Source organism: Lathamus discolor, chromosome 2 (genome assembly GCF_037157495.1).
Source record: "Lathamus discolor isolate bLatDis1 chromosome 2, bLatDis1.hap1, whole genome shotgun sequence".
In the NCBI taxonomy this organism is placed as follows: Eukaryota; Metazoa; Chordata; class Aves; order Psittaciformes; family Psittacidae; genus Lathamus; species Lathamus discolor.
Genome location: NC_088885.1, coordinates 110,679,455 through 110,707,210, shown reverse-complemented (window position 1 = coordinate 110,707,210; position 27,756 = coordinate 110,679,455). Strand labels below are relative to the sequence as shown.

Below are 27,756 nucleotides of genomic sequence, written 5' to 3'. Positions count from 1 at the left end.
CGGAAGGCTGCGGAAGGCTGGTCAAGTTTGGAGCCACCGAGCAGGAAGAGAAGAAGAGGAGAAGGCTGAAGGCGCTCAGTGAGGAGAGAGAGCCGGGGAAGAGCGCACCGCCCGCAGCCAGCCCGCCGCTCCCGGCTCCGTTCCCTCTTTTCCCTGCGCTCCCTTCGCAGGCGACATCTCCCTCCATCCCTCTCTCCCCTTCCCTTGCAGGCTCCACTCCAGATCTGTGCTGCTACCTGCAAACTTTTTCCCATTTCTATATTTTTCTCTCTCTTTTTTTTTTTTTTTCCCCTCTCTTTTTCTTTTCGGAGTGGATTCCCCTAAAACCAGCAAACAACTCACTGCTGCCTTCGCATCTTCTTCATCCCGCGGGTCCTTCGCCCATCGGAAAGGCGATGCCACGAGGGTTTTAACTCTTTTTTTGGCCGCAACTTGGGAGACACCTGAATTTTCCCCCACCCCCATTTGGGGTCTTTTTTCTTTTTTTAAAAGCCTTCCCCCCCCCTCCCCCCCCCCCTTAAAGACCTGCCCTTTTTGTTTTCGCAGCCAAACGCTCTTAGTGCCGGGTGTTTAGAGTTTCATGGTAAGGACACAAGGCGGCTTGCCGGGCCTTCCAACAGTGGTCCCGGGGCGGGCGGGCTTGCGGGCATCGACGGGGCAGGCATCGGCAGCAGCGCTCTGCGCCGGGCACCGCGCTGCCCAGGGCTCCTTCCCCCACAGGCTGCGCTGCCCCTCTTCCCCGCACGCTGGCCGGGGGCTCGGTGGATCGTGGGGTGGTGTTTTTTCCTCCTTTTTCCTTTTTTTTTTCTTTTTTTTTTTTTTTTGACGGCGGTTTTCCTTTCCCTCCCGCACAGAGTGGCAATGTGTAGCAAAGCGCTCCTAGCACTCCTGATCTATGGCATAATAATGCACTGCAGCGTCTACTGCTCACCTGCAGCCGGACTTCAGTACCCAGCTCTCAGGTAGGTCTGTCCCCCGCCCGGGATCTCAGCCAGGACACCTTCACCCACCCCCCACTGCCCTGGCTTTGCTACGGGCTTTGCTGTGGGCAGAGGGTTCTTAGCGGGGAGGAAAGTGTAAGGGGATGAGGAGTCACCAAACGGACCCCCCTCCACGTCGGCCGTGTGCCCACCCCCTGCTCCCCGGGATAGAAACCGCTGCGAGGGTAGGTCATGGAGGAGGGTCCCCTCCGGCTGCAGCGCCGGCTTTCCCCGCCCGCCCCCTGTCCCGCACAGGCCCCGGACGCTTTCGGCTGCCGGGGGTGAAGGGCGAGCACCGCAGGCCCGGACGGGGGGAGCGGGGCAGGAGGGGTGGGTGCGCCGTTGGCTGTGAGCTTGTGAAAGCTGCCCTGGTTCGTGTGGGAGCTGACAGGGATTCAGCCTGTTCCCGTGTTTACCTGTCTGTGTACGACCTCCTTACTCAAAAAGTGAGGGAAGGCGCCTGGCGCAAGGTTGTTCTGTTTTCTGTGTCGGTTCGGAGCTGTCTTGCTGGGCTCCTGCGCTGGCCCTTTCCACCCTGCAGCCGGGGGGGGGGGAGGGTTGGCCCCCAGTGTGTTTGAGGCAGAAGTAGGGAACCCCTTGGGCCGTCGGCAAGGGCGCGTTTCCAGTGCCGGGCCGTGGCTGAGGGCAAGGGCAGCCCGTCCGGGGCGGCCGCTGGCAGCCTGCTCCCGAGCTGCTTGCCGCTTGTTCGAGAGACCGGTGCTGCTTGACGTGGGGAGTTTGGGACTGGGTGCTGTTGTCCCGCCCCACGGACGCGGGCTCAATTCCGGGGTGCCCAGGGGGGTCACCGCTGTGCGGCTCAGCTGTGAGCGGGGGGCGCTGCTGGGAGCGCCAAGCTGTCAGAGGATGCTGTGCTTTTGGGGGCTTCGAGGTGTCCTTGTACGAACCGGCAGCCCGTCGGGGCTGGCTGAGAGCAGCCCCTTTCCTTTCTCCGGCAGAGGGGCTGGGGGGAATGGGCTCCGTGGTCTGCGGGGCCATTAGCCGGCAGCAACCCGGCTCTCTTCATTCAAGCGCCTGAATTAGCAGGAGCGAAACACTTTAGCGGCATCTATTATTAATACCTCCGCTAAAGCTCACAGACAAAAATAGCTGCCTGTAACATACAATGACCTACATCGTACTGCAGAGAGGGAGGCAGAGAGCGGGGGGTGGGGATAGGGAGGTGGGGGGAGAACAAAACTGGAGAGATCTCAAAGGGCAGAGGCACCATTCAACGAAAGACAACGACAAGTGAATCCTCCCCCCTGGCCCGGCGGGCGCTTGCGGGGAGGAGCGGGGCCCGGCCCCCGGCCCCAGCCCCGGGGGCTGCCGCTCACCGCCCCGGCTCCGCGGGGAGGCTGCTCGGCTCCCGCCCAGCCCCTGGCACACAGACGCGTGTGTGTATGGGTGCGGCAGGGTGCGTGCGCGACGCTCGGGAAGCACCAGCCGCAGCTGCGGTGGAAAGAGGCTGATTCTCGGCCCGGGGGGGGTCGGGGATGGGGGGGATGTTTGGGGCTTTTCTCGGAGCGCGGCTGACGGCGGTGTGTTCCCTCCCCAGTGGTCCTGCCCCGCAGAGGCGGCGGAGGGCGGGGATGGGGGCCGGGCGGGCGCAGGGAGGGGTCGGGGCAGTCGGACGGGGCTCCCGGGGCGCCCGGGTAGGTTCCGCGGAAGGGTGGCCACCGAGGCACCGGGAGCGGAGCGCCCCGCGGAGCCCGGCTGACTCCTTCCCCTTGGTGCTCTCGTTGCCAGGCTGGAGGATGAAGTCTACGACGAGGATGGGAACACCCTGCAGGACTTCGCGTATGATCACGAGCCCCTCGGTATAGCGAATCCGTCCTCCATGATCGGCGAGATGTACACCTTGTATTACCCACCGGAAAAGAGGTGACTGCAACTCGCGGGGTGCCAGGCGTGAATTTTGAGGCGGGAGTAAAACGGGTCTGACCGATCGGGGAGGCGGAAATTATACTCAAATAGCCAACAGCAATAGCACCCTCCCTAACACTCACAAAAAAATATCCTGAACCCAATCCACCCTGCCTAGGTCCCGATGCCCAGTTTAAAGCCTGAAAAAGGAAAAGCCGCCTTACCTCCAGCAGCCCGGGGGAGGGAGCGGGGCGGCAGCCGCGCCGGAGACGGCTAGCGATGCTCCAGCAGAAGGAGCAGAAATCCCCGGCCGGGCCAGAGTCGACCAAGTGCAGTGAAAAGGGCTCTGGGTGGGGAAGAGGGTCCCCAAGAAAACGCGGAGCTGCCACCCGCCCTCCCCTCGCCGGTTGGGAGAGACGGTCACAGCCACCGCCCCGGCTTCTGCACCCCGCAGCGGCCACTCCCGGGCCTCGCCGCTCATCCGCGGGCTCTTTCCTCCGCACAGGCACGCCGATGGGATCTTCAACAAAGCCTACAGGAAACTCCTGGGGCAGCTCTCCGCCAGGAAATATCTGCACTCCCTGATGGCTAAGCGGGTCGGGTAAGGGCTTCTGCTCGTTCTTTCCCGCGGTGGGCGGTGGTGCTGCTGCCGCGGAGGCGCGGAAAAGGCCGCGGCTGGAGGGAACAAAGCTGTCGGGCTGGGGCTGGGAATGTGCTGCGGCGGCTGCGGGGCTGGGGGACTCAGGCTTCCCAAACCTCAGCATCCCCCGGACCCGCGGCGGGCGCAGCGGGAGCCTGGCTGTCAGCGCAGGCGTTCGCGGATGTTGCTTTGGTTTAGCACGCTCGAGCATATATATATGTCTGCATGCATTTATATATATGTCTCTGTAGTTCTTTGCAACCATCTGATTTAAGATTATAAATTGGGCAGCTTCCCCGGTTTGCTGGGGGGGACAGTCTGTCGGAAGCGATGCCCGAGGGCTCGGCAGACGCGGGGGGGGCCCGGGCCGGGCTGCAGACCCGCGCAGCCCCCGGAGGCGGGCGGGGCTCCCCGGGGCCGACAGGGCAGGGGCGAGCCCGGTGCCACCCGCCGCCCTTTGGCAGAAGGTAACATGTTCATAAAGCCCCGGGGGAAAGCCCAGCTTTCCCTGCCTTCATGAATAATTCATGGCAGGGGGATATTGTCTTGCCACTTGTGCGCACGGCATCGGGAGATGGGTTTCGGCGCGGCCTTTGTCTCCCAGCGCATCTTCCGCGCAGCGTGTTGCGGCGGGGCCGCGCAGGGCCGGGGGGAGGCGCGGAGAGGTGCGGAGCGGCCCCGGCTGATGCAGCTGTGCTTCTCGGTGCTTGCAGCGGTGCCAGCGGCGGCCCGGGGGACGAGACGGAACCGCTGACCAAGCGACACATAGACGGCATCTTCACGGACAGCTACAGCCGCTACCGGAAACAAATGGCTGTCAAGAAATACTTAGCAGCCGTCCTGGGGAAAAGGTATAAACAAAGAGTTAAAAACAAAGGACGCCGAGTAGCGTATTTGTAGCGATGAGTAACCAGCCACTCCTGTGTATACAAAGTCCTAAGAGAGAGAGAGAGAGAGAGAGAGAGAGAGAAAGAGAGAGAGACCCAACAACAACAAAAAAATCTAAACAAAAACAAAAGTAATTTCCAAACTGACTGAACAATCACCGCTCCTGTGTTACCTAAACATGTATTTATGTATGAAGTAAAGCCATTAAATGAATATTTTGATAATAATATTGTTTTTCTTTTGTACAAAAGCACTAGAGAAACGCACAGTTCTACTTTGTGGACCAATCATTAAGTTATATATAATATATAAATATATATATATAAATACTACTAAGAATACTAAAGAACAATTCTTCATATAAAGCCTGCACAAAAACAAAAATTCGCCTGAGCTGTTTATGTTTTTATAGAAAATAAATAGGAAAAAAAAAAAAGGACAATCATTGTTTTGAATATTACTCCTATTTTTGTAACGGAAATTAAAAGGATAGTATTTTTATCCACGACAGGGTCGAAGACATTAATTTTCACCATTTGCTACTGTACATAGAGAAGGATGCCCTGCTCCCAGGGGATTATGAGGAAAATGATTTGGGAAAATTGGCGAAGCAGATTCTTCCCCCGGTGAGTCCCAAGGCAGGCTCCTTTGCCACTAGCCTCTCTAGAGAGGCAGCTTCCCCTTTCCTCTAGATTTCGATATTTATTTTTTCTCCTCCCGCTATCTTTGATTACAGTTTGATTCTGTATTAGTGTCTCCTCAAACTGAGCTTAGAAGATAATTCTCTTGTGAAAAACAACAGCTCGATCCAAATTGTTCATTTTAGTTGCCTATTGGAGGGAGAAATAGTTAAAAACGAAAACAAAACCAAAATAGCAAAAAATATATTCAAAACAAAACAAAAAGTAAGCCAAAGCCAACCCCCACCCCCTAGATCCCGAACCAGCAGCAAAGATAGTTAAGTACTAAGCCCCGTGCACTGCTCTTCTGGCTGGCTGGGCAGAGTTGCAGAATAAAGCGAAAGCGGAGATAGGACCCGTGTGGAAAGAGCGGGGAAGTGAGCGGCGGCGGCCCCCGGCGTCCCCCGAGGCACCCGGGGCCGGCTCTGGTACCGACGTCAGTACCAGAGCCGGTGCCGCAGGGTGTAGGGAAGACGAGGCAACCCCACCTCCGATCCGCTACCCAACTGCCCCGAGCAGCTCGGTACTGGACCTGGATGCAAAGTACAGTGTGTTACTCTCCAGTGCTGTCCATGCTTTTCATCATGTATAACAAGCAGGGTTCTTGCCTTTGCAGTTTTTTTTCTGTCGGACTTGCTCTTTTCTTTGACTGTTTTATCTTGTAGACCCTCCTGCCTCTCATCCTCTCTTCGTACTTTTCCGAGCTCTGTTTAACCCACCCGAGTAACCTTTCGGGTTATGTTCATTTGGGGAACAAAAAGAAAAAAAAAAAAGATAAAAAAAAAAAAAAAAGATTGTGAACGCTCTCTCACTCCTTTGTTCTGTTTTATGCAAGCTCTTGTTGTACAAGTTTAGGAACCCCTGTTGTAGCTACCACTAAAGACTTATGCACTACTATGAAAGTTTTTGTTCCTTGTTTATTGAGTTTGGAGGTAAAATGTATTTTTCTACATTCTGGCTTATTGCTTAGTAAAATTTATTTCATAAAACAAACTTTTGTCATAAAAGAATGTGTAGTGTTCACCTGTGGTCGGTTTCTAACGAGATAAACCATTTCCACCTCATCTCTCTATGTACGGACTCCTATCTTACCTTCCGCCGGGGGCTGGCCCCATCCCTCAGCTCGGGCAGGGGTCGAAGGAGGACGCGGAGGCTCTCGCCTCCCCCCGGCTCACCACACCAACCTTTCAGGAGTCTTTCCAAAGACACAAAGCGAGCCCCGCATTCAAGACGCCGGAAAGCAGTCCCTCACCCCCCCAAACCAAATAAGTCGCGGGTAAAAACCCTCCTTCCCCGGCCGGGGAGGAGGGAAGCGGGCAGACCCCGGCGGGGCGGCCAGGCGCTGCCGGCACTGTTTATCCGCACTGCCCGCAGTGCCGACACCGTTTACCCGGGCTGCCCGGCCCTCCGAGGCTCGCCCGCGTTGCCCGCAGTGCCGGCAGCGCCTGCCCGTGCTGCCCCGGCAGCTCCCCTGCCCGCCCTGCCCGCACCGGCGCGGGCTCCCGAGGCGGAGGAACGCGGGGGGGGAGGGAACAGTTTGCAGCTTTCGTGCCTTCTCTTCACCTTGTAAATCGCCACGAGTTCACAGATGGCTATTTAGTGGCCCTACGATGCTGCAACACATCGGCTTGCGTTTTAGTCGTACTTCTCTGTTCTGTGGCAATGGGCAGAGTTCGCTGTGTTTGTGTCGGCTGTGGTATAATTGACATAGGGCTCTCTTGACGTTTTATTTATGACCTTATCAGTTAGAGTTCAGTGGCTAGTCGCAAGCATTATGAAATGATCACTTAGGTTATTATCCTTTGTATGACTTGTCTATTTTCAGAAACGCCAACAGCCTTACCAAAATCTGAGCAGATTTCAGATACAGTCATAGTAGGTAGATGTTAGTCTTGGAGAACTTATTTTGTGTGCAAATGAATATAAAAAGAACTTAAACAAAGTATTATTACACACATGATATCTATAACTAGGACTTTGATAACTGTTATACGAAGTGTGTAAAGTTTGTATTAATAAATTTTTGTAAACAATGCAATTTCGTCTAATGTTTGGGGGAGAGAAATCTAGAACCTAACAGTGAAAGCTGCATTTCATTCAATATTTTTTTTCCAATTAGTTCATGTTCAACTTCTCATGCTTTTCATATATTTTTATTAAGTCTCCACATTTTATCATCAGATAACCTCTGACACTTTGGCTGGTGGTTACTGCTCTGTTCGAGTAAACTAAACAGAAGTAAAAAGCCTGGTTACACACTCACCAGCTCAATAATACTCTCTAAAATATGCGAGCTGAACCAGTCTGTGCCTATCGCCCATCCCTCTAACAATTCCTGTGCTTAGAAGCCGTTTATTTTAAGCGGAATCGGCATGTTTGATCAGATCTTCACCTAATCCTCTTTTAATGAACATTCTGCATGTGATAATGTACTTCCCATAGTCACCCGGCTTGGGCATCTTTCTTTGGATTAAAAAAGATCTTGGGCTGTCCTACAACATGGTCCTGAAGCACCAGAAAAAGTTACTTAAGCTTTGTAGGGTGATATGTGGCTACAACGAAAAAGCACAGACAGGATGGTTTGTTGGCACCATCAAAGCAGAGGTTGGGATATCCGAACTTTAATCTTCACTATAGTTTAGCAATAGCTGTTTATGCTTATTATTTTTATTGTAGCTCAGGGACTTTACCCAAGCATATTGGAAAGTTACAGCAATTTATTTTAAACTAAACCCTATTTCCTTCTAAGATCATAAAATTCAAAACCAAAGCACAGGAATTAAATGACCATTTCCTAGCAATTTATTTTTCAAAACTCTTAAGTCCAGGATTTAAGACAGACTGGCCATATCCCCTCTGCCAAGAACTCACCTCCTCGTCTAGTTTCAATGACAGTGTTTTACTGACTAATTGGAAAACACTGAGAGAACTTAAAAGGCTGGTGATATCAGAAGTATGGGTCAGGAGTTGGTGGAAAGCAAGATTAAATTTCTGATTAAGTGCAGATTGGGTCAGAGAACAATGTAAAAGAGGTAACTATTGAGGGAGGGGGAGAGGGCAGTGATTTCTAAGACTTTCATAAGAAAATCAAGTCACTGCTTCTCAAAGGCAGCATACAGTGAAAAACTGCTGTTGGGTTTACTTAGTAATTATGCAGTGCTCATACATATAATCACACTGCATTTCCTTCTCATCTAAACTGAAAATGTGCTTAGAAGATCCAAGCTGAAGACCTTCATGGTATTGGTATCTAGGGACTGAAACTTGGGACTGGTCCACCTGAAAAATAAGGTCCTCTCCATCAAATCCTAGCACTTGTTGAAAATGTGCAGGAGATGGAAATTCTGCTGGAAATGATGTAGAGATGGTCCTAGCCTTACACTACTGAAATTCCTCTTTACTGAATCAAGTATGATTTAATGAAGAAACTCAGTTCTATTCCTAGTGATTTAAACAGCCATCTGAAATGATACACTTGGAAAATGTGCGATGTTGAGTCTTATAGCATGAGTTTTGTGGGGATTGCTGATATTCCGTATCCTGCTATCCAACTAGCAGCAGAAATGGAGAAAGCCAGCTGAGGAAATGAGAACGACTAAACAAGACATGATTTTTGGAACCTTGCATTGTAAGAACATCCTGACATTCAGCCAAAGTGACAAACTCCCTTTAGTTAGTAAAGGAGGCTGAACAGAGCAGGACATACTGCTCCAGATTCCAGCCCTCAGGAACATAGTGCGACACCACATCTGTCACAGAGGTCATCAAAACCCAAAGTGCTTGAAAAAAACCTGTTTCTGCAGAGCCCTGGTGTAAACCTGGCTACGGGCAGCATCTGCCTCTCACAGGATTTGCTTCTGAGGGTGCTGACCTCCTCTCCATTTGCTTCCAGAGCCTTTCAGCCTTCGTCTTCTTCAAAAAATAACAATTAAAACACTGTATATGTTTCACCTAGAGTTAAGAAAATAGAAAATCAGGAGGAAGTTTGATCTTTGGGGGGCTTGTTACTTGGTACTTTCGCAGCTTGGTTTCAAATTCTAGGATAAATCACTTAGTCTTTCTCCAGGAAAAACCTTCAGGGAGAGCACATCCCTGAGAATTTTAAGGACCTCATGCTTAGCCTCTAGAAGTACATGTCCTCTTAACTGCACTCATAGATTTTTAAGACCCAAGGGTACTCTTATGATTGTCTATGCTATCTTGTATAATGCAGGGCATAGGATTTCATGGAGTCCTTCATTTAGCATTTAATATCTGAGTGAGCTATTCTGTATGACAGCAGTATTGATTGCAAGACTTGCAGGAATGGCAAATTTGCTGGATAAGTCATTCCAAATGTAGCAGTTTAGCATTCTGTTCCTTGTTTCAGTTTGTCTCATTTTTGAGTCCCACAGATTTGTAGTCTGCTGAAGAATCTCTAATGCCTGTAGATTTTTCTCTCCATGTAGGTAGTCTTAGGCAGAGATTTACTCTCCTCTCTACCTTGTCTTTGAGGTAGCAAGTTTGATCTTCAGGTGCTTACCGTGAGGGAGGTTTTCCACAGATGGTATTATTTCTGAAACATTTGTATTTATTAACACCTCGCTGAAGTGTTGAAACTCGACATGGTTACAGGACCTGGCAGTGACCACCTCAAGCATGCGGCAAAAAGTAGTAACTTTCCTCTTCTTCCCCAGGTGCTGCTCATTGCTAGCAAGGATTGCATTTGCTCTCCTGGCCATTTCCTTATGCTGGGAGATCACGATCTGTTCACAATCCTCTCCCACACCTAGCTTCTTTTCCAGATGGTTACTTTGCATGCACAGAAGCCATGGCCCTTAAGTGACACTATTGCTGTTGATTCGTATTTTGTACTACTTTGTGTTAAGTTGTATTAAAGCACTTCTTTGAGAGACTTTACCTTACTATCTTCTGTTCTAGGAGGCATTCAATTTTTTCTCATAACCACCATGCTTTGTCATCTCAGCTGTCTCCTGGCACCCATTACTGCCACCTTTAGAAAGTGTAGACACATTCCACCAATGCCAACTGTGTATCTGTGTATTGTGTGTGATACATGAGCCCAGTCCAGCTCTGGTGCAGATCTGTTTATTTATGTCAGAGAAGGACTGAGCCCAGTCCAAGTGCAAATCCTGGGACAAGAGCAAGTCAGAGTGACTTGTAGCAAGCTGCTGTCAGATCTCCTTCTTTTGCACTTGTGTTCCTAGAGGTAATCCCCTCCTGGCATAGCTGAGGTCCCATTCGCTGTAAACCCATGTGGCACATCTGGAAGCGCTTCTGCTAAAAGAGACCATGGCTCAGTTACTTACCTGGAATACACAGATAAGTAGTACATGATGCATCTATGGTAATGTGGTTGAACTGCTGAGGCAGAGTAAGTGCAAAACAACGCATCTTTTGCAATAATTGGTTAATTGGCTGTCAGTGGGATTTATCCAAGCCTAAAAATGTGATTTAGTTTTGAACATGGATAATTGAGGACCAGAAATATGCCCGTTTACAAACAGTGGAGTTTTATACAAGAGCGTTTGTTTTACAATTTCAGTAATGAAATATCTAAGATAGATAGATATACTGATCTCTGAAACAGTATTATTTCTTTATGCGGATCACAGAGAGAAGATCTCTTTCTCTTCAGGCTCTGAGATGAGTTTCAGCTATTCCATTTCAAAAAGAACCTCATGGTGATTTATGGTAGTATGAAGTAGAGAAGTTGGACAGAACAATGACAGTCCCTTCTGGTTCTTCTGTAGTGCTCCCCAGCACCTCAGTATCAGAAGATGAGGACCTGCACAGGCATAACTGCATGGGAAAGCATACAGCATGAACAAATGCCTCCAAGCTGACATCCCCGGTATGGAAATGTGAACTGGAGAAAGGAGAGTAACATTGAGAATTAACAGTTTTATGAGAAAGGGAATTTTCATTGCCATCTTCCACAGATCATTCAAAACAGTCATCCAGGTTGGGGCCTGTGTTTCTCATTTGCTGGGTCAAGCACTTGAGAATGAAGGGCCCGCCGATTTCAGACAGGACTCAAAGGAGAGAGACACTTACACAAAAATTATCTTTTTCTTCTCTGTTACACATTTCTGAAAGTCTTGTGTTCTGTCCTCTAACGGCTCATATCAGAAAGGTTGGTCAGCCTCATAACCTGACCAGTTTCTGCAGGGTTAATATGCTTCTCTGGTACTGTATACCCAATGTGGTATGTATATTTATAGGTGGAGAGGGCAGACTGGGAAAACAGTTGCCCAGGCTAAAGGGTTTAGCATTCAAGATCTGACAACAGATCTAAATATATATTCATTTTGGACAGATTAGATTAGACTCAGCCTATGGCTGATCTCTGTTTTGACATATACCTCCATGGTGAGAAGAATGGTTACTTTTGAGTGGTAGAGTTATGAATAAATGACTGTCTTTCCCTCAGGAATGAAGATTAGTGCCACAAGAAATCAGCTATTATGTATGTTATCTGCCGAACGTGTACTCTCTCAGCTCCCACCGCTTGGATGGGATTGAAACTTCCCTGACAGTTCAACAGAATGAAGAGTGTTTGGGCGGTGTGGGAATCAGGCTGCTCTGAAAATGGTTAAACTTTTAATCAGTTGTGAGCTCTTATGTCACCAGCAAAATAACAATATATGTAAATTAAATCGTAAAAATAGCACAAAGAGATCTTTCTCTCCATTGCTATGTATATATATGCATATGTGTATGTATACACACATATTTCAAAATCAGACAAAAACGATAGCACATTACAGTTCCAATATTTATGTATCAGCCATAGCTAAACTTAGACACAACATCTAATTTACACTGACGTCTTTCTTTAACAAGTTTTGTGAAAGGAATGATTTAAGTTCAAGGAAGTGCACTGAGTCATCTGCTCGGTGGGCCAGTGGCTGAGCTAAGTTTAGAATCAAGGGGAAGTTTAGATCTTCTGGCTCCGAGTTTCTCCCTTTACATCTCTGCTTTTCTCAGACATTCTCAGTGCTCCAAAAAAACCCCAACTTTCTTCATGATTTCTTTTCTTTTCATTTTTACGTACCCCTAGTTCTCTGGTCTTGTACGGTAAATCAGCAAATTTATAATGAGCTGATCCAAGTTTACCTGATGACCTTGCAAATACCACCTGGTGACACCTCTGTTTAAAGATTAAAAAGGATGAATGAAAAATGTGAGGCCTGTTCAGGTGATGCATGAGCAAACAGGTGGTCCCCAGTTGCAAGGAAACAAACCGGACAAAGCTGAGCAAGGCCTGTCCAACCCAGCCCAACCTCTGTTGCAACCTGCCTGCTATAAAACTACCTGTAACCATTCTCTTCAGCTCTCTTTTCTCCCAAGGCTTTCTGTGGGTCAATAAGTTTCCTGCCAGACCAAGGGGTACCATAGCCTGTGTGAGATACAGCTCTTTCCATCTCCGAGAGGTGCCTCTGAAAACAAACTCACAGCTAGAATGAGAGAAGAGCAGTGCACTTGCTCCATTAAGTGGCCATGCCATTCCCAGCACGTTACAAACCCATCTCTTCTGTGACAGACCTGGAATGCTTTTCTTGTGCCATGTGAGTGAGAGCCTTGCATGTTCCTCTCCACTCTCTGCATCTGTCCCCAGCACAGACTGACAGATAGATATTACAAGGCACAGCCCATCTCTGATACAAATCTAATTATTAATCTGCTTTTGCACATCTTCTATAAATTTGATCTATTTTTCATCTGGGCCATTAAATACACAAAAAAACCAAGGAAGACTATGCTTGTTTAATGATTTCTGTTTTCCCTAGCTGGTTTGGTGCATTGCTGTGTTTTGCATCAGGGAAGAGTCATGACACAGCTAAGAGGTGATTAAACTGGGGACTTTGCATAGCACACTGTATGCAGACAGGTGGAACATTTATACGGAAAGGAAGCGTTTTCTCATTGTGTTTGACTTTGCTATAATAAAATGCAGTTATGTTTTGTAACAGTTTCATTTTACTCTAGTTATACTGCAATGACAGCCTTATTACACCACTGTTTATGATTTTTGCTAAGCTTAGTCATTGTTTAATCTTATAAACAGAGAGCCAACTTCATGCCTGATAGTTGTTGCAGCTCACACTCCTGAGCCCTAACCAGCTGGAAGCACCATGGTACAGGGGCGTAAAATCTACTAGATAACCTGGTATTATCAGTCCTACCAGGGGAACCTTATACTGTTGTTATTGTCCAGCAGAGATGGGTACTCTGAAAAATACTGAAATCTATTGACATCTATTAATAATCAATTATCAGCACCCAAAAGGAGTGCAACTGCAGTTACACTTTACTCAGCCTTGTTTTGCCAGTAATGATGCTGGTAATGTCAACAGAGGCACAAGAAGGAAAATGCCACTCAATATGAGTGAGCTTCATCACAATCTGACCTTGTCTTATTACAGATGACTTTTTCAGCATATACAGTCTTTTCATATTCTTGATCACTGGTTCCTAAAGGGTGGGCTTCAGAGTCAGAAAATCACAATACTTCCCTGTAACTTCACAGTGAGCAGCTGTCACTCTTTTAAGATAAATGCCACCTTTTATAAACTGCAGATACTCTTCACTTTTCTCCACTTTCCTTCTCTCTCTGCTGTGACCTAGTCTGAGTCATTCTCTGCAAGGGAAATGTTTCTTCCTGTGGGCATACATTATGACTGGGGTTGCGTACTGATAAAAAGGGTATAACGTATCCTCTGACTCTGCAGCAAAGTGCTTCTGCCTGGAATTAGGATGCTTTGGTAACACAGTGAAGACACAAACCAGCGGGAGTTTGTTAGATTTCCCTGCTGTAAGTAGATGCCAGGTAGATAAAATAGCTTTTAAATGGCAAGAAATGCCTTGCCCCTGCACCTGCGTGTTTACCAGGTGGGCACAATGTGAAGAATGTGAGGCAGGAGCAGAGGGTGTCTGAAGGCTCTGCTGTAACCACTGTGCAGAGACCTTGAGAAGACACCAAAGGGGAACTTAGTTCGTCCACATTTAAATTATGAGAAATAGGAACTGACTACTTTCCTGCTAAGTTCTAATGGCAAGATCTTGGAGCATCCATATGGACCAGGCCAAAGGCTAGCCCAGCAGCCTGTTTGTGGTGGTCACCAACAGTTTACGAAAAATCTGCTAATTAAGCAAGTTAATTAAGCAAGTGTGTGGTTGGGCCATCTTTGCCGAAATGAGCAACTGGCCATCAGTAAATTAAAGACTTGCTACTCTGCAGCTTGCCTTTAAATGACGGTTTAACAGACAAGGTGGACCTATATTGATTTGGTGTCTCCCCTTTTAAGCCCATTTTCATTTTTAACTTAATTTTAGCAATGAATTTCCTATTTTAATTATGCACTATATGCTCTTGTTATTTGATAAATTATGTTGTTACATGCATAGCTACTACTGAAGACTCCGAGTATCTATAGTCAGAGTACCATTTCTTGTATATTCATAGGCAGGATAAGTACTGGCTGTTGCTGGAAGTTATGGAAAAATCGCAGCTCATTAAAATCCCCCAAATCTTACCCGAGCTATTCTTTCCTGTCTGTTCTTCCTGTCTTGTTTTCTTGTTTACAGTTTAGAGCTTTTAAAAAGTTCTTCTTATGACTTACAAGTTATTTCACTTTGTATTTATACCCAGTGCAGCTACTTTTTATACAACAGGCGCATTCTGACTTCTGTTTCTCTTACAATGTCTCTAGAACAAGCATCATGAGAAAGCACTGTACCATAACTTCATTAGGCTTTCCATACTGCTCCAAAGCCTGTGTTGGAAATTTAGGAGTAAATTTTTGCAAGTAAACCACAAGTAAATCCAGCAGTGTTTCGGTGTCCTTTTGTGATACAAAGCCACATATTTGCATACCAGCTTCAGCTGTTTCAGCAACTTGCCTAGCACCTTGCAGGGATTACACTGAAACACTAAAGAAATCACATAATTTTCCACTCAAACCACCCGAGACTTTGTTTTTTCGAATTGCATTTGAATTGCTTATACTTCTTCATATGTATACACACCCAGATGTAGAGAAACTATAGTATAACTTCCTGAGCAAGAAGAAATACTGCTAAAATACCTGCCAACATTCAGAACAGCAAAAGAACGTCATATTCCTTTGAAGCTCACTGAGAACTGCTGCTGGTGCTTGCTGCATTTCGTGGCTGAAACCCTTTCAAGTACAGAATTCCCTCTGGCTTTCGATGACTTTCTGCATGCGGAGCAATCAGCCCAGGCTCATTGCTGTAGGAATATGAAAGGGGTAGGAAAACGCTGCTGCCTTTCTCCAACCACTTGGAATTAAGATGCTCCACATCACAGTAAAAGACATAAGCCAGCAGGAGTTTGTTAGAGTCTGGCTGCATGAATCAGAAAAAAATCTGGTGAGCTGAAGATGTCCAGATGGGTTTATAAAGATAAAAATAACAGGCTGTGTCCTTCCCCCCATGATAAGAAATAATTCTATGTTGGTGATGCCTCCATAACATACCTGTTCTGCCACTGGGGCACGTTCCACGTCAGAGTCTCTAGTGATCACAAGCAAAGGTGAGCAGGACTCTGTGAATTCAGCAGGAGCTCTATTCTGTAGCTCAATGAGGGAAATAATATTACAGATTAAGAAGATACGTCCAGGAAAGTGGACTCAACCCAACCAGCAAAATCTCTTGGTACCAGCATGCAGGCAACACAGCCAGGGAAAACTTTGGGTAATGGTTTGGACTGGCAATGAGCCATCTTTCAGCACTGAGGTCCATTTTGATGGGGATGCTCACAAATCAAATTGTTTTGTGTTGATTATCCATCCATGGATCTGGCATAAGTACTTTGTTGAGTACCTCATACCAGAGCTCATGAGAAAAAAACTGGCTACAGAGTGGACTTCCTTCTGTAACAAGTGTATAATCCTGGGTAGAAAAGAAGGTTGAATTTGTATCAGATGAATCAAAAGTCCCATATACACTGATGATAGATTGGGTGCTGGGGTTTTGTTGCTTTTCCAAGTCAACATATTGTTTTTTTAAGGAGCTGTGGAGCATTTCCTCAAGAGAAAATTGGGAATTATGAGTTCCAGTTCTGCTGGAAATAGTGGTAGGAATGACTGTGAGTTCCAAACCAGGTGCCTTTCTCCAGTGCCCACAGTTACTTGCACCCTGCCACCAGCCTCACAGAAACTGGGCCCTTGACTCTCCTCACCTACAGTAAAGTTTTTCAGCAAATGTTTTGCCAAGCCCTCAGTTTTGCATAGTTTAATCTTCATGGTCAGTGGAAGAGAGCAGGGAGCTCACAAGGGTTTCCCTGCTGTGCTGCTGCCCACTGGGGTCTGCGAGCCACATGCAAGTGCAGCAGATGCTTACTTGCATTCAGTACTTTAGTGAGGGCATTGATGTAGAATGGTATTGAACACAAATGCTATTCTGTTTAATGAAGTCATGAGAGGGAAACCTGTAAACATTCTTGATGTATCATTGCTGCAGGGGTGGCCCAATGCCTTTGCCAGTGATATAGAGGGAGGGTGAGTCCCTTTGGTAAGCTGTGCTCTGCTCACTGGAAAAACAAATGTAACCAGACTTAGCCTTAAATTTCAGGTTATGCTCTACATAAAGCTAATGCAGAACACACTGGTATTGATTATTCTAACTCTGTACAGGCTGTGCAGATCCTGTTTTAGATCTTGATTGTTTTGGCTTAATAAGTATAAATGACACAGGTTTGCTCTTGCACATTAAGCTTGCCACTACTTATCTTTTCAAAATCTATCTGCCTAACCAACAGCCTTTCCTGTTGATTTGGTGTCTTTCCAAATGTCTTTCCACCTCTGGAAGATAAGGGTATGAAGGAGTATTAGGCTTCTCTTCCACCAGACCTTACTAATTAATTTCTTCCCCCAGATTTTGGATTTGGAATACACTAGAAGACTCTCACTTTTGGGTAAAAGTTGGCGTTAAAAGTATGCATCAAGTTACTGCTGTCAACAAGCAACTTGTCTCTTTGATCTAAGTGAAAGCAGGGACAAGCTGCTGGGCAGCTGTCGCTCCTGGATCATTGTTGTGATAAATTTGCTTTGTAAGTCAGTGAAAGGTGTATCCTAAGGTTTGATGCTGAGGGCTGGAGCCACTGGGAGTAAGAGACGGCTTGGTGCCTGGGACAGCACTGTATTCGTGTACCTCCCACTCAGCAGTACGGATGTTTGAAGTTCTCTGGTGTCTCTGTCCCAGTAATATACATCAGTTTTCTGTAGTCAGACATCCACTTGATTGCCTGAAGTTTTGACATAGCCAAACATTTGTCTGTTTGGCAGGATCCACAAACCAGATGTTACCTCAAGTACTTACCGTTCACAGTGTCATCTGCTAGGCATGCTTAGGAAAGATGTCACCCAGCAGTACACAGCATCAGGCAGAAGCCAGTGACTGAGGTTCAAGAAATGGAGGTCACATCCAAGTGCTCCCCATTTTGCATGTTTGACCACTTGCTTTCGCAAGAGAAAGTCAGTGATCTTTAATTACCTGCTGTCCTTGAAGGAGCAGAAGATCAGAATGTCACTCTGCTGTGTTTGAACTGCAAGTTAACTTTTCTCCCATGTTATGTCTTCATTCAAAGGATATTCGTGATGTTGTAAAGTCATATTACACTCTACTACATATTACACTAAGTTGAAGGAAAGAGTCTTCTTTAACTGCAGGATTTGGAAAAAAATAGAAAAAAGAAAGAAAAGTAAGAATTCCAATCTTTTACAGCTGATGCCTGCTGTTAAAAATGAAAGAACTTTGGGATAAAGCTGAAAAAAGTTGTTTATTTTGATATTGTTACAACTGTGCTTCAGTTCTTCAGAAGTGCTTTCTGTAACTATTTTAGAAGTCATTTTATTCTAAAACTTGCAGTAGTAAGCAACTGTAGTTCCACCATGCTATTGGCTGTGCTACTGCTGGTCCCTAATCCTATGTAGGTAAATATATTGCAATTAAGATGCATAGAGCTATCAACTTAATTTTTCAGGGTTTGTCTTTAGAAACATGAGCTTGTTTTATAGGTGCACAGATTCATCAGGTCTTTGGATTACCTCTGAGCATTGCAGATTTAACCTTCCTTTTTGTTTGCTAATCAATTGTGTTTATATTTTCTATTTTTAAACATTTAATTCTTCACCTATTTGGAAATGTGTCAACAGGCAAAAATATACTTAAGCATTTCAATGACCAGCGGTGCTGCTGAATATCACCAGGTATATCTGTCACTATTCAAGAATGAAGGTTTATACTTCCTTATTTCATGAACATACCTATCAGCAGTTTATGTGTATTCAATACGCATGCACACGCATATATCTCTAACTCTATCTGACCTTATGTATACTTTTATAGAAGTAAATATAATTTTGTTTCAATAAAGAAACATGCAGACACTTCAGATTTCACCAATATTTGTTATCTTCCCTGCAAAACAGGAAGAAAACCAGTTATTTTTCTGCATGTTTTCAATTTCTAGAGCTCATGTCCATCTACAATGGAAATGTAAATTAATACAAAAAGATGTAAAAAAAGATGGAGAAAAATCTCATAATTTTGAGATTGTTCAGGAAGCATCAGTTCTGCAGTCCTTTCAAATATGACTTGCTCTACAGCTTTACGTTGCAAGATTGTATCTTGGCTAGATGAGCTTAATACTTCTTTGTATGATAAATAAATAGATGAAATTCTTTAAAGTGAGTGTAAACATAAATTAGAGCTTTTTTGTGGCCTTCTTGCACAGCCTGATAAGTATAAAGGGATTTTCATCTGAACAAGAGTGAGCACATTATGGTATTGCTGGGAGAGAGAAGCACATGAGGTTGCTGCTTGTCCTTCATATTTGCAAGCTTGCCAGTTTGGACATGCCTGACTCTGGCATATGCATACATGTGCACACACACACAAATGTATCTTCTCCCAGGCACACCTCTGATGACAGAGAATTGAAACCCTGACGAGCACTGCCAAAAAGCTCCAGCAGTATTTGGTAGAGCTCCATTAGAAGGCTGCATGAGGACCTAATAGCAGCCTTCCAGTACCTGAATGGGGGCTATAGGGATGCTGGGGAAGGACTCTTCGTCAGGGACTGTAGTGACAGGACGAGGGGGAACGGGTTAAAACTTAAACAGGGGAAGTTTAAACTGGATATAAGGAGGAAATTCTTTCCTGTTAGGGTGGTGAGGCACTGGAATCAGTTGCCCAGGGAGGTTGTGAGTGCTCCATCCCTGGCGGTGTTCAAGGCCAGGTTGGATGAAGCCTTGTGTGGGATGGTTTAGTGTGAGGTGTCCCTGTCCATGGCAGGGGGTTTGGAACTAGCTGATCTTGAGGTCCTTTCCAACCCTAACTATTCTATGATTCTATGATTCTATGATTCTATGATTCTATGATAGCATGTATAGAGCATGATAATGTTAACAAGTGCTCTGGGCCACCGTAATAGGGAAACACTGTTCAGAAATATTAAACTGTAGGAAGTTCTGTTATTACTATTCTAGAAAGCATGCTTACAAAATCAGAATATTTTATACCAATGTATTATTTTTATTATTTATTTATTACTTGTATTGCCATAGCAACGAGGAGCTCAGTCGCAGATAAAACCCCCACTCTGCCAGGAACAGCACAAACAAGAAATATAGCGCTCATATTCACATTAATAAAGTGTTCTTAATTTTAAAAGGTCTCTGAGGTCACGATACAACTGCAGACAACAAATGTAAAGCCAGTTCCAGTATAAACAGATGAATAAAATGGCAATTAGGCCCTCAGTGATAACTTGGCTGTCCACTGAAACTTATCAGCAGACCTTGAACCATGCCCTTAATGAAATAAATTCAAGCTCTATCAAGCCAAGAAGGCAGGGCCAGCCAAGGACCTCACACTGCAGCACCCCCGCATTTACTGGGTGGATGGTTAGTGGGAACATCTCCATTGATCCAGATGAGCATGACCTCCTTGTGAGAGGAAAGCTGTGCAGCATTATTTGGTACAGATTTCAGGCTTTAATGAACCTGGGATCTGGAAATGTTCATTTCCCCATTATCTTTCCATTGACCTGAGAGAAACTTTGTATTTTTTTAGAAGAAAAGTTGTCAACCCACTATAAGAAACTATCAACCTGTGAATCCCATGGGGAGGAATGACTGAAAGGACCACCATTGCACAAAACAATGACCTTCTTAAATTCTGCTCCATTTCAGACAATATCGATTCCTAGCATGGTATTGAGCTGTGTAATACGAATGCTATTTTACATTCCTGAAATGCTAGCTCTGTTAATGCCTTGAAATCTTCCTTCTTTTTTTATTGCCTGAAAACTGATTAACTCCTTCCCTTCCTCCAGTATCTCTTTATTTTAGTTTTCCATTTGTATTTTTGTTCTTTTGTTTTCAGCCTTTTATCCTGCAGTAAGTTACCATCACAACTTGCTGCCTGAGTGAAGAAGCGATTTATTTTGTCATTTTAATACAGGGAGTTTGCATGATGCATGTAGTTTTGTATGATTTCAAAATAGATGCAGCACAACATGTATGTGCTAATTAAACACACCATATTAATAATGTAGCAGCATGTGGTGTTCATAACTCTGGCAGCCATAGGAAGAGTCCCAAGGGAGGCATATTTCTTCAGACTCAATTGCTGTAAGGATCTTTGCACGGAGGCCCTCTGTTTTTTTTCCCGAAGGCACTGTGCTTGTGGGGGTTGTGTTCTTGTCTAACAGTCTAACATCCACAGTGCACTGCCCCTGCCCCTTTTCTCTCCACACTAAATTGCTGATAAATCTTCCTGGTCGCCTGTAAAGTAGAAGACAGTACTAAACCCATAGTGTTTCGACACAGCAAGACCTTAGAAAACAGAAGTGCCTGCAATACTGTTGCAGAAGGGGGATTCAGCTGGTGTGAAGTCCTGCTGTTGGCAAGCCGTTTCACTCATCACCAGAGAGAAACAGGAAGGCAGGGGGCTTATCTCATCCATCCAGCATGAGCAGCAGTGCTTGGAGCCTGTCTTTGTTCATGGGAACAACTGGCAGAGCTGCAGCCTGAACCTGTTTCTAGGTGCAAACAGGTACAAACCTGCTAAAGGCACCTTTTGAAGCTGGTGAGGGGCCTAAGCTTTCTCTGAAGGCATAGTCAGGAAGATTTGCTTGTTTTCTCTTTTTTCACAGCTATGGACTTATAATCAACTTAATTTGACTTTCTTATTGGAAACAGGGCTTACAAGCATGGATTGGGCTCTTCTGCTTGAAAAGCATGGGCCTTTGGATACCATAAGAACAACCCCGGTTTTTGTCCATTCTGTTTTATATTCAAAATATATATACCAGAAAGAAATAAAGTGAATGAAAAAACATCACAAGTGAAGGAGGGCAAACCTTTGAGGTTTGTTCAGTCTCTATTTGGATGAAGTGATTCTGTGTATAAAGCTTTTTAAGCCAAATACCCAGACAGTCTGTTAATGGGCAAACCAATGGGAAACCAATTCAGATTTGATGCTTTTTTCAAGGTCAGATTTTCAAGGTCAAATGATGGTATTTGGCTCTCGTAATATCTGCATGCATCTACAGATTAGGTATCTGAAGTTTCAAATACTGTCACTTCTTGCTATGAAAGCTTCACATGCAGCCTAGAGGTTGTGGGGAAGGTGCTCTTAAAATGGGATCTTAAAATGTCCCCAGATGTGCAGCAGAGACTGAAGTCCAGGCAGGTGAATAGCACTGATGTGAATAAGGAGGGATGAATGACTGGACAGGCTGCATTCATTGCACAGTTCGGCTCTAATGGAGTGGGATGCACAGAGTCTCTTTTCTTTCAGTTACCTCACGTATCCATGCCTCCTATTTAGGAGGACAGTTCAAAAGGATGACTTTGATGCTAACATGCTAACTGCTTTGGAGATTACTTTTTGTAAGACCCTTTTTATTGTAGGCATTGACTTAACTGTGCCTCTGAAAAAAGATTTGCCTGCTAGCTGTACCTAGCTGTTATGTTTGAGTATTTGGAGACTGTTTTCATACTCTGATACCTGAGATCTCTGCTATAGATCAACACATGCTTGCATTTCAGTCATTTACATCTTCAGCTTTTTAGGGGTACTTCTGATGGATATTTTATGACTGGGCACAGACCAAGGCTGCCAACATCAGACCAGTCGCTCCTTGTCTCTGGCTCCCAGACTCTGTCTTCACTGTACAGTACCACCTGCTGAGGGGCTGATTGAGCAGTGAGGCCTCTTCCCACTTTATCTTGCATGAATTAAACTTTCTTTTGCTCCCCAGGCTACAAATGAGTAAATTTCCTTCCTTATCAGCAAAGATAGGATAAAGCGGCTCTGTTGGCACTTGGGTACACCCCGTTGGCTTCATACAAGGGATGTTAATTCACCTCTTCTCTGTTTTTTGCCCTGAATGACTGTTCCTGCCAAGTGTGCTGTGGGAATGGGTGTTAAATGTTACTGTCACTTATAGTATATGAAAGATGATAAACACTGTGGAGACAAGCTGTGAAGAATGAAGACAAGAAGCTGATGTTTGGTGTGAATGAAGAGGGGGAAGGCTGTGAAAAGTAAAATCACATGCTCAGAGCAAAAGGCTAGGAAAGTTTTCTTCACTGTAATGTTATGAATGGAAATAGGTAGCAATGTTATATTTGACAAATTTGTAGATTATGTTAGTCAAGACAGGAGATGGTGAGAGCCTGGAGGAGTGTTTTAGGTTACGAATGAGAGTAAAATTTTGTAGCTTATAACTGTAATGTAAAAAGAAGGAGTAGGAATCAAGCGGGGATTCAGCTAAAGGCTATGCCAAGGCTATGGACCTGAGGAGCTGGAGAAGAGGCAGGATGGTGGTATTTCCACAGTGGCAGAGAAAAGGGAATGTCTCCCTTTGTCAAAGATGAAGAGCACTACTCTAACCATGCCACTCTTAAGCAGATGGCTGAAACATGGAGCATATACTTTATTTATTTTGCAGATGAAATTATCTGGAATTCAATTATCAGTATAATTATCTGTAAATGAGTTATCTGGAGATAACATGAAAAGAAACAGAGACAGAGCCCAGGTGTAGAAGGCTTTTGTAGAAAACTAGAGGGAAGAATGAAGAAAATCCATCCTTTGAAACATATGCTGAAAGTGCAGTTAGAGGGAGAAGAGAATCGAGACATAGATGAGTCAAAGTCCATGGACAGTAACTTTCCAAGAGGAAGAGTCTTGCAGGCAGGTAGGAAAGGGCGGCAAAGTGTGTTAGTTCTGGCTTTTGGAGGAAGGATTCATAAGGGACTTTGGTGAAAATGTGGTTTCTTCACTGGAGGGCAAAGGAAAGATGTTACAAAAAAGAGTGCTTAAGACTGAACTTGATTGGAAGAGCTCCAGAATACACTTGCAGGAAAAAAATGTGGATGGGATGGCTTGTAGAGAGGAAAGTGGAGTCAAAGAGGGTCTATTTTTAAAAAGATGATATCATGAGGTGAAGAATCCTGAGGAAATTGAGAAGGAGGAATAATAAAGAAGTGGAAGAGTGACCACTGGATTAAAAGACAAGCTTGGAAGAAACTAATGCGATGCATGTCTGCTTAGAATTAATATTGTGGATTATATGTCCTGCATATCCTGCAGAAGAAGAAAAAGTCTTGGAAGGAGTATTGAAAAACCTGACAATTTAAACTAAAAATAAGTTGTTGAAATTATGCGCAGCAGGAGAACCGTATGGTTGGGAAGGGTGAAACAGAGAAGGAAAAGACATCTGAAGGAGCGAATCGAAGGTGGTGGTAAGGTGTCAGCTCTGTAATCATGGGATTCAGTTAAAGTATAGAGGACTTTTTTTTTTTGCCTAGGTGGATTGAAACTAGATGATATTAAGGTTCTTTCCAACTGTAAGTATTCTATGATCCTAAAAGGAAGAGAAGGGAATGAATTTGGAGGGTGTTGCCCAGGCTAGGCAGAGGAGAAACAGGAAACGGGAGGTGGGGGTGTGCTGTGACTGAGGGAAACAGACCTTCCAATGGGAAAGGGGGAAAAATGAAATGTAAGTAGGGACAGGCAAGGTCTGGAGAACTTCATGAGCATGTGATAAGGGAATAAAAAAAAAAGGGGGAGCAGGAGACACTGAAGAGATGGAGAAATTATTATGCTTGTGATCTGGGCATGGGAACAAGGTAAACTAAAGAGATAGATGATTGGTGCTCATTTGTCAAGACAGCGTGAGGAATTTTCAAAGCAGGCTGGCATATGCAATGGAAAACCAAAGCTGATCTATGGCAAAAGGTATTAGGTGTACTATCAAGATAGTACTTGAAGATACAGAGCATAGGTGAAGAAAGATATTGTATGATTCTTTGAAAGCTGGGAAGAGAGGAGGAGAGAGACAAGAGTCTAAAATTGTTAGAAACAGTGAAAAAGGTTGTAATTTGTAACTCTTGTAATTGGGATAGAGGAGTTTTTTTTTTTTGGTTTTTTTTTTTTTCTTCTTTACAATAAAGTTGCACCTTCTGATACTTTGGATAATGCTGTTGCCCTTATAATCATAGAGTCACAGAATGGTTTGGGTTGGATGGGACCTTAAAGTTCATCCAGTTCAAATCCCCACCACAGGCAGAAACACCTTCCACTAGACCAGGTTGCTCAAAGCCCCATCCAACCTGGCCTTGAACACTGCCAGGGACGGGGCAGCCACAGCTTCTCTGGGCAATCTGTGACAGTGCCTCACCACCCTCTTAGAGAAGAATTTCTTCCTAATGTCTAATCTAAATCTACCTTTGATAAAAATGGTTTGCTTTTTAATGTTAGGCTTAATGATACTCATTAGTTTTTTATGTTTCCTTCCAAAATTCAAATTGTTCATACATAATACATAAAAGTGATTTTCTGTGGCAGACCCATTAACATTCTCCCCAGAATGCCATCTCCTTAGTGCAGAGCCTGTGATATACTAATTTATATCTAGAAGCTCCTTAGAATTTAAAAATATTAAGCTTACTCAATGATACTTAAATCATTAGTCAATGGCTAAGAAATAATGAAGTGTTTCCTAGATCAATAGGTACCGTAAATTAATAGGAAAACATGTACTGAAGGAATGTCTAAATGCCAGAGTAATGATGATGAAGGTCAACACTGAACTAGGTATCTCTCTTATTTTCTCTTATTTTAATTTGTAGAGCTGCATGTAGAAGATAAAGAACAAATGTGTAGCACCTCAGACACACATACATGTGTGTTTATATATATCAAATATAGCAAATATACCTATATATTTGAATAAATAGACGTATATATTTGGAAGTAGGAGCTACATGGTTTCCCAGCAGGTTAGGTTGCTGTTAGGTTGCTGTTAGGTTCCCAACCAGTTAGGTTGCTGTGATCCTGGAAAACTCTGAAGCACATTCTTATTCTGAATTTACCGGTCTGCTGATGTAGCTGAGGTCAACAAATTACTTGCTAAGCCAGACACTTTACGTATAACAAGTGTCACTGTCATTTCCCAATTAAAAAGGTTATTTTTCTCCATTAAAACCACAAGATTTTACTTCCATTGAAACGGATTCCCTTAGTCATCTAATGTGTTCTTGTAATCTAGTGATTTCACTCCAAAACCGGTTTTCAATTATGTTAGAGGATCAAGTGTCTTACTTTGGTGTTTACTCTTCTATATTTTTCATGGACAGTTGCTAAGACTTCTTGTGAATGTGATCTTTATTTAGGAAAGATTGCTTGATAATGTTATATCACCACAACTGAGAAATAAATCTCATGTATAGTACTGCTAGCCCTTTCTTCATATGCAGAAAGCTGGGTAAACTGGATTGATTGTAGATGAGAATTCAAAGCTCAGTGTCAGGTCTGTGAGCTGTGATGTCTCTTTTTCTGCTTTTCAGTGCTGTTCCTACTCAAACGATCCTTAATATCTTTTTATCTTAGGGAATGTCAGCAGAAGCACACAGAGATGGAGTTACTGTAGATTAGAGAGTTAACACTTGTCAGTTGAACTGCATTTTCACACCTCATGGAAGCATTTAGTCCTCCCCACCACTGAATTAGAATGCATTAACAACTAATTGTATTCAACTGTTGTGTTTTGTTTTGTGCTTGACACAGGTGAGGGGGAATCTCAGAGATAGTTTCTGCAGGTCATCTGACAAGGCTAGCCAGCAGCTGGTGGTAAACTGGTCTCTTGCAGCCATGTGTAACACAACAGCCATAGTCATGCCGCTGCCGGGTCTCTCTTTTCCTGGGTTTAGTACTCCTTGTCCAGCAATGGAGGCGCGCCAAGACCATGATCAGACCTGTTACTTTTGGTAGTCCCTCATTGTGCCTTGCTTTAAAACTCTTGCAGCTGTTAAAAGATCAAATAAGTAACTATCTCTACCAGTCATCTTCTTGTTTATACCTAAAAATAATGCCCTTATTTACCATGTAGGAAAGATTTGTCCTTACAGGTGATCAGGGTTGGGAAGCTATTTTCAGAGGTGCAAAAAGTTGACGAACTTGGGCTGGGCTGAGCAAATGGCTACATCTAGTGGTGCTAGGGCAGGCTCCAGGCCACAGGTACGTGATGGTCTATGTTATTGCTGCGACAGCCCATGCGCAGCACACTTGTGAGCCACATTTAATAACAGCTTGCAGCCAACTCATGGAATGATTCAGGAGCTAGCAACTCCCAAAAAGCAATCTGGCCTCTTGGAGGCTAGGAGAGTTTAATGGTATGGACAGGGCTAGTCCGTGCCTGTAGGTCTCAGTGCCAGAGTCCAGACCAATTAATTTAATTAACTAATGTGAAGAAGCCTTACAACGTTATACATTACATGATTCAGGAAAATCTAAAGAGGACTTAAGTGGTCTGTTGGTTGCTCACCAGTGAAAAGGTGAGCTGAGTCAGTCGGTGGTGGAGGTAGGGACAGTGCTTTTCACAAAGGCAGCTATATTAGGGCAGATGTAATTTCTTGAATCTTCCTTTCTTTTATGTTCAAACATTTGTTCTAGAGATGAATCATCATCCTTACTGAGCTTCATACAAGCTATAAACTTCTTCATTTTACAGTTCCTGCAGTAAGAAAATATTAAATAAATAGGCTTGTGGGTAAAATATAACAACAGATTAATGCCATTTTTCTATTTATTTCCTATGGCTAGCTATCTCTAGGAAACAAGCTAAGGGAAGAGGAGGGTCTGCAATTCCCAATGTGATATTTTACAGACTTATTAGTTTATAAAAACACTTTCATCCTTCCTAAATGATGGTTATAACTGTTAGAAGTTTGCATTGCCTTTGTTTATTTATTTATTTGTTTAGTTTTAAATCTTAATGAACTCTTAAGAAGTGCTTGAGGGACAGGTGAATTGACCTGAATTTTCTCCTCAAACTTGGACAAACCCTTAATGGGGCCTTAAAACATTCAGTTTATATTTATTTTTTCTGTTGTCTGAATAGGTTGGAAGAACGGAACTTCTTCGGCTTTAGCATGGCCAATACCATCACTGCATATTGATCAGTGGCCTCACGGTACGAAAAAGACCCTCAAGCAGACCTGCAGCAAAATGGCCATCTGTCTACTTACAGGGGAAAAAGAATTTCTAAAATACAAAGGGACAGGTTGTTCTAACAGCTCTGATACAATTATTGCCTGTTATATGTTGACTAGAGAGTACAGTCTTGAGTATTACATCCAAACACAAATCTGTACATCTGCAC

General features: G+C 44.5%; 1 protein-coding gene across 5 annotated transcripts; it reads left to right on the top strand.

The window, feature by feature from the left end:
* On the top strand, positions 1-27,756 carry ADCYAP1 (adenylate cyclase activating polypeptide 1). Of its 5 annotated transcripts, none has more exons than XM_065668083.1 (7): positions 6-583; positions 855-962; positions 2,727-2,861; positions 3,349-3,444; positions 4,197-4,334; positions 4,883-4,997; positions 6,174-6,387. In XM_065668083.1, exons 2-7 carry the CDS (start codon positions 862-864, stop codon positions 6,318-6,320), a joined length of 732 nt encoding a protein of 243 aa, XP_065524155.1. In that variant the 5' UTR covers positions 6-583; positions 855-861; the 3' UTR covers positions 6,321-6,387. The 5 variants fall into 5 exon arrangements, with proteins under 5 accessions (XP_065524153.1, XP_065524155.1, XP_065524156.1 ...); XM_065668084.1 differs by lacking the exon at positions 6,174-6,387 and adding an exon at positions 27,496-27,756 and having other exon boundaries at positions 9-583; XM_065668081.1 differs by lacking the exon at positions 4,883-4,997 and having other exon boundaries at positions 1-583; positions 6,174-7,089.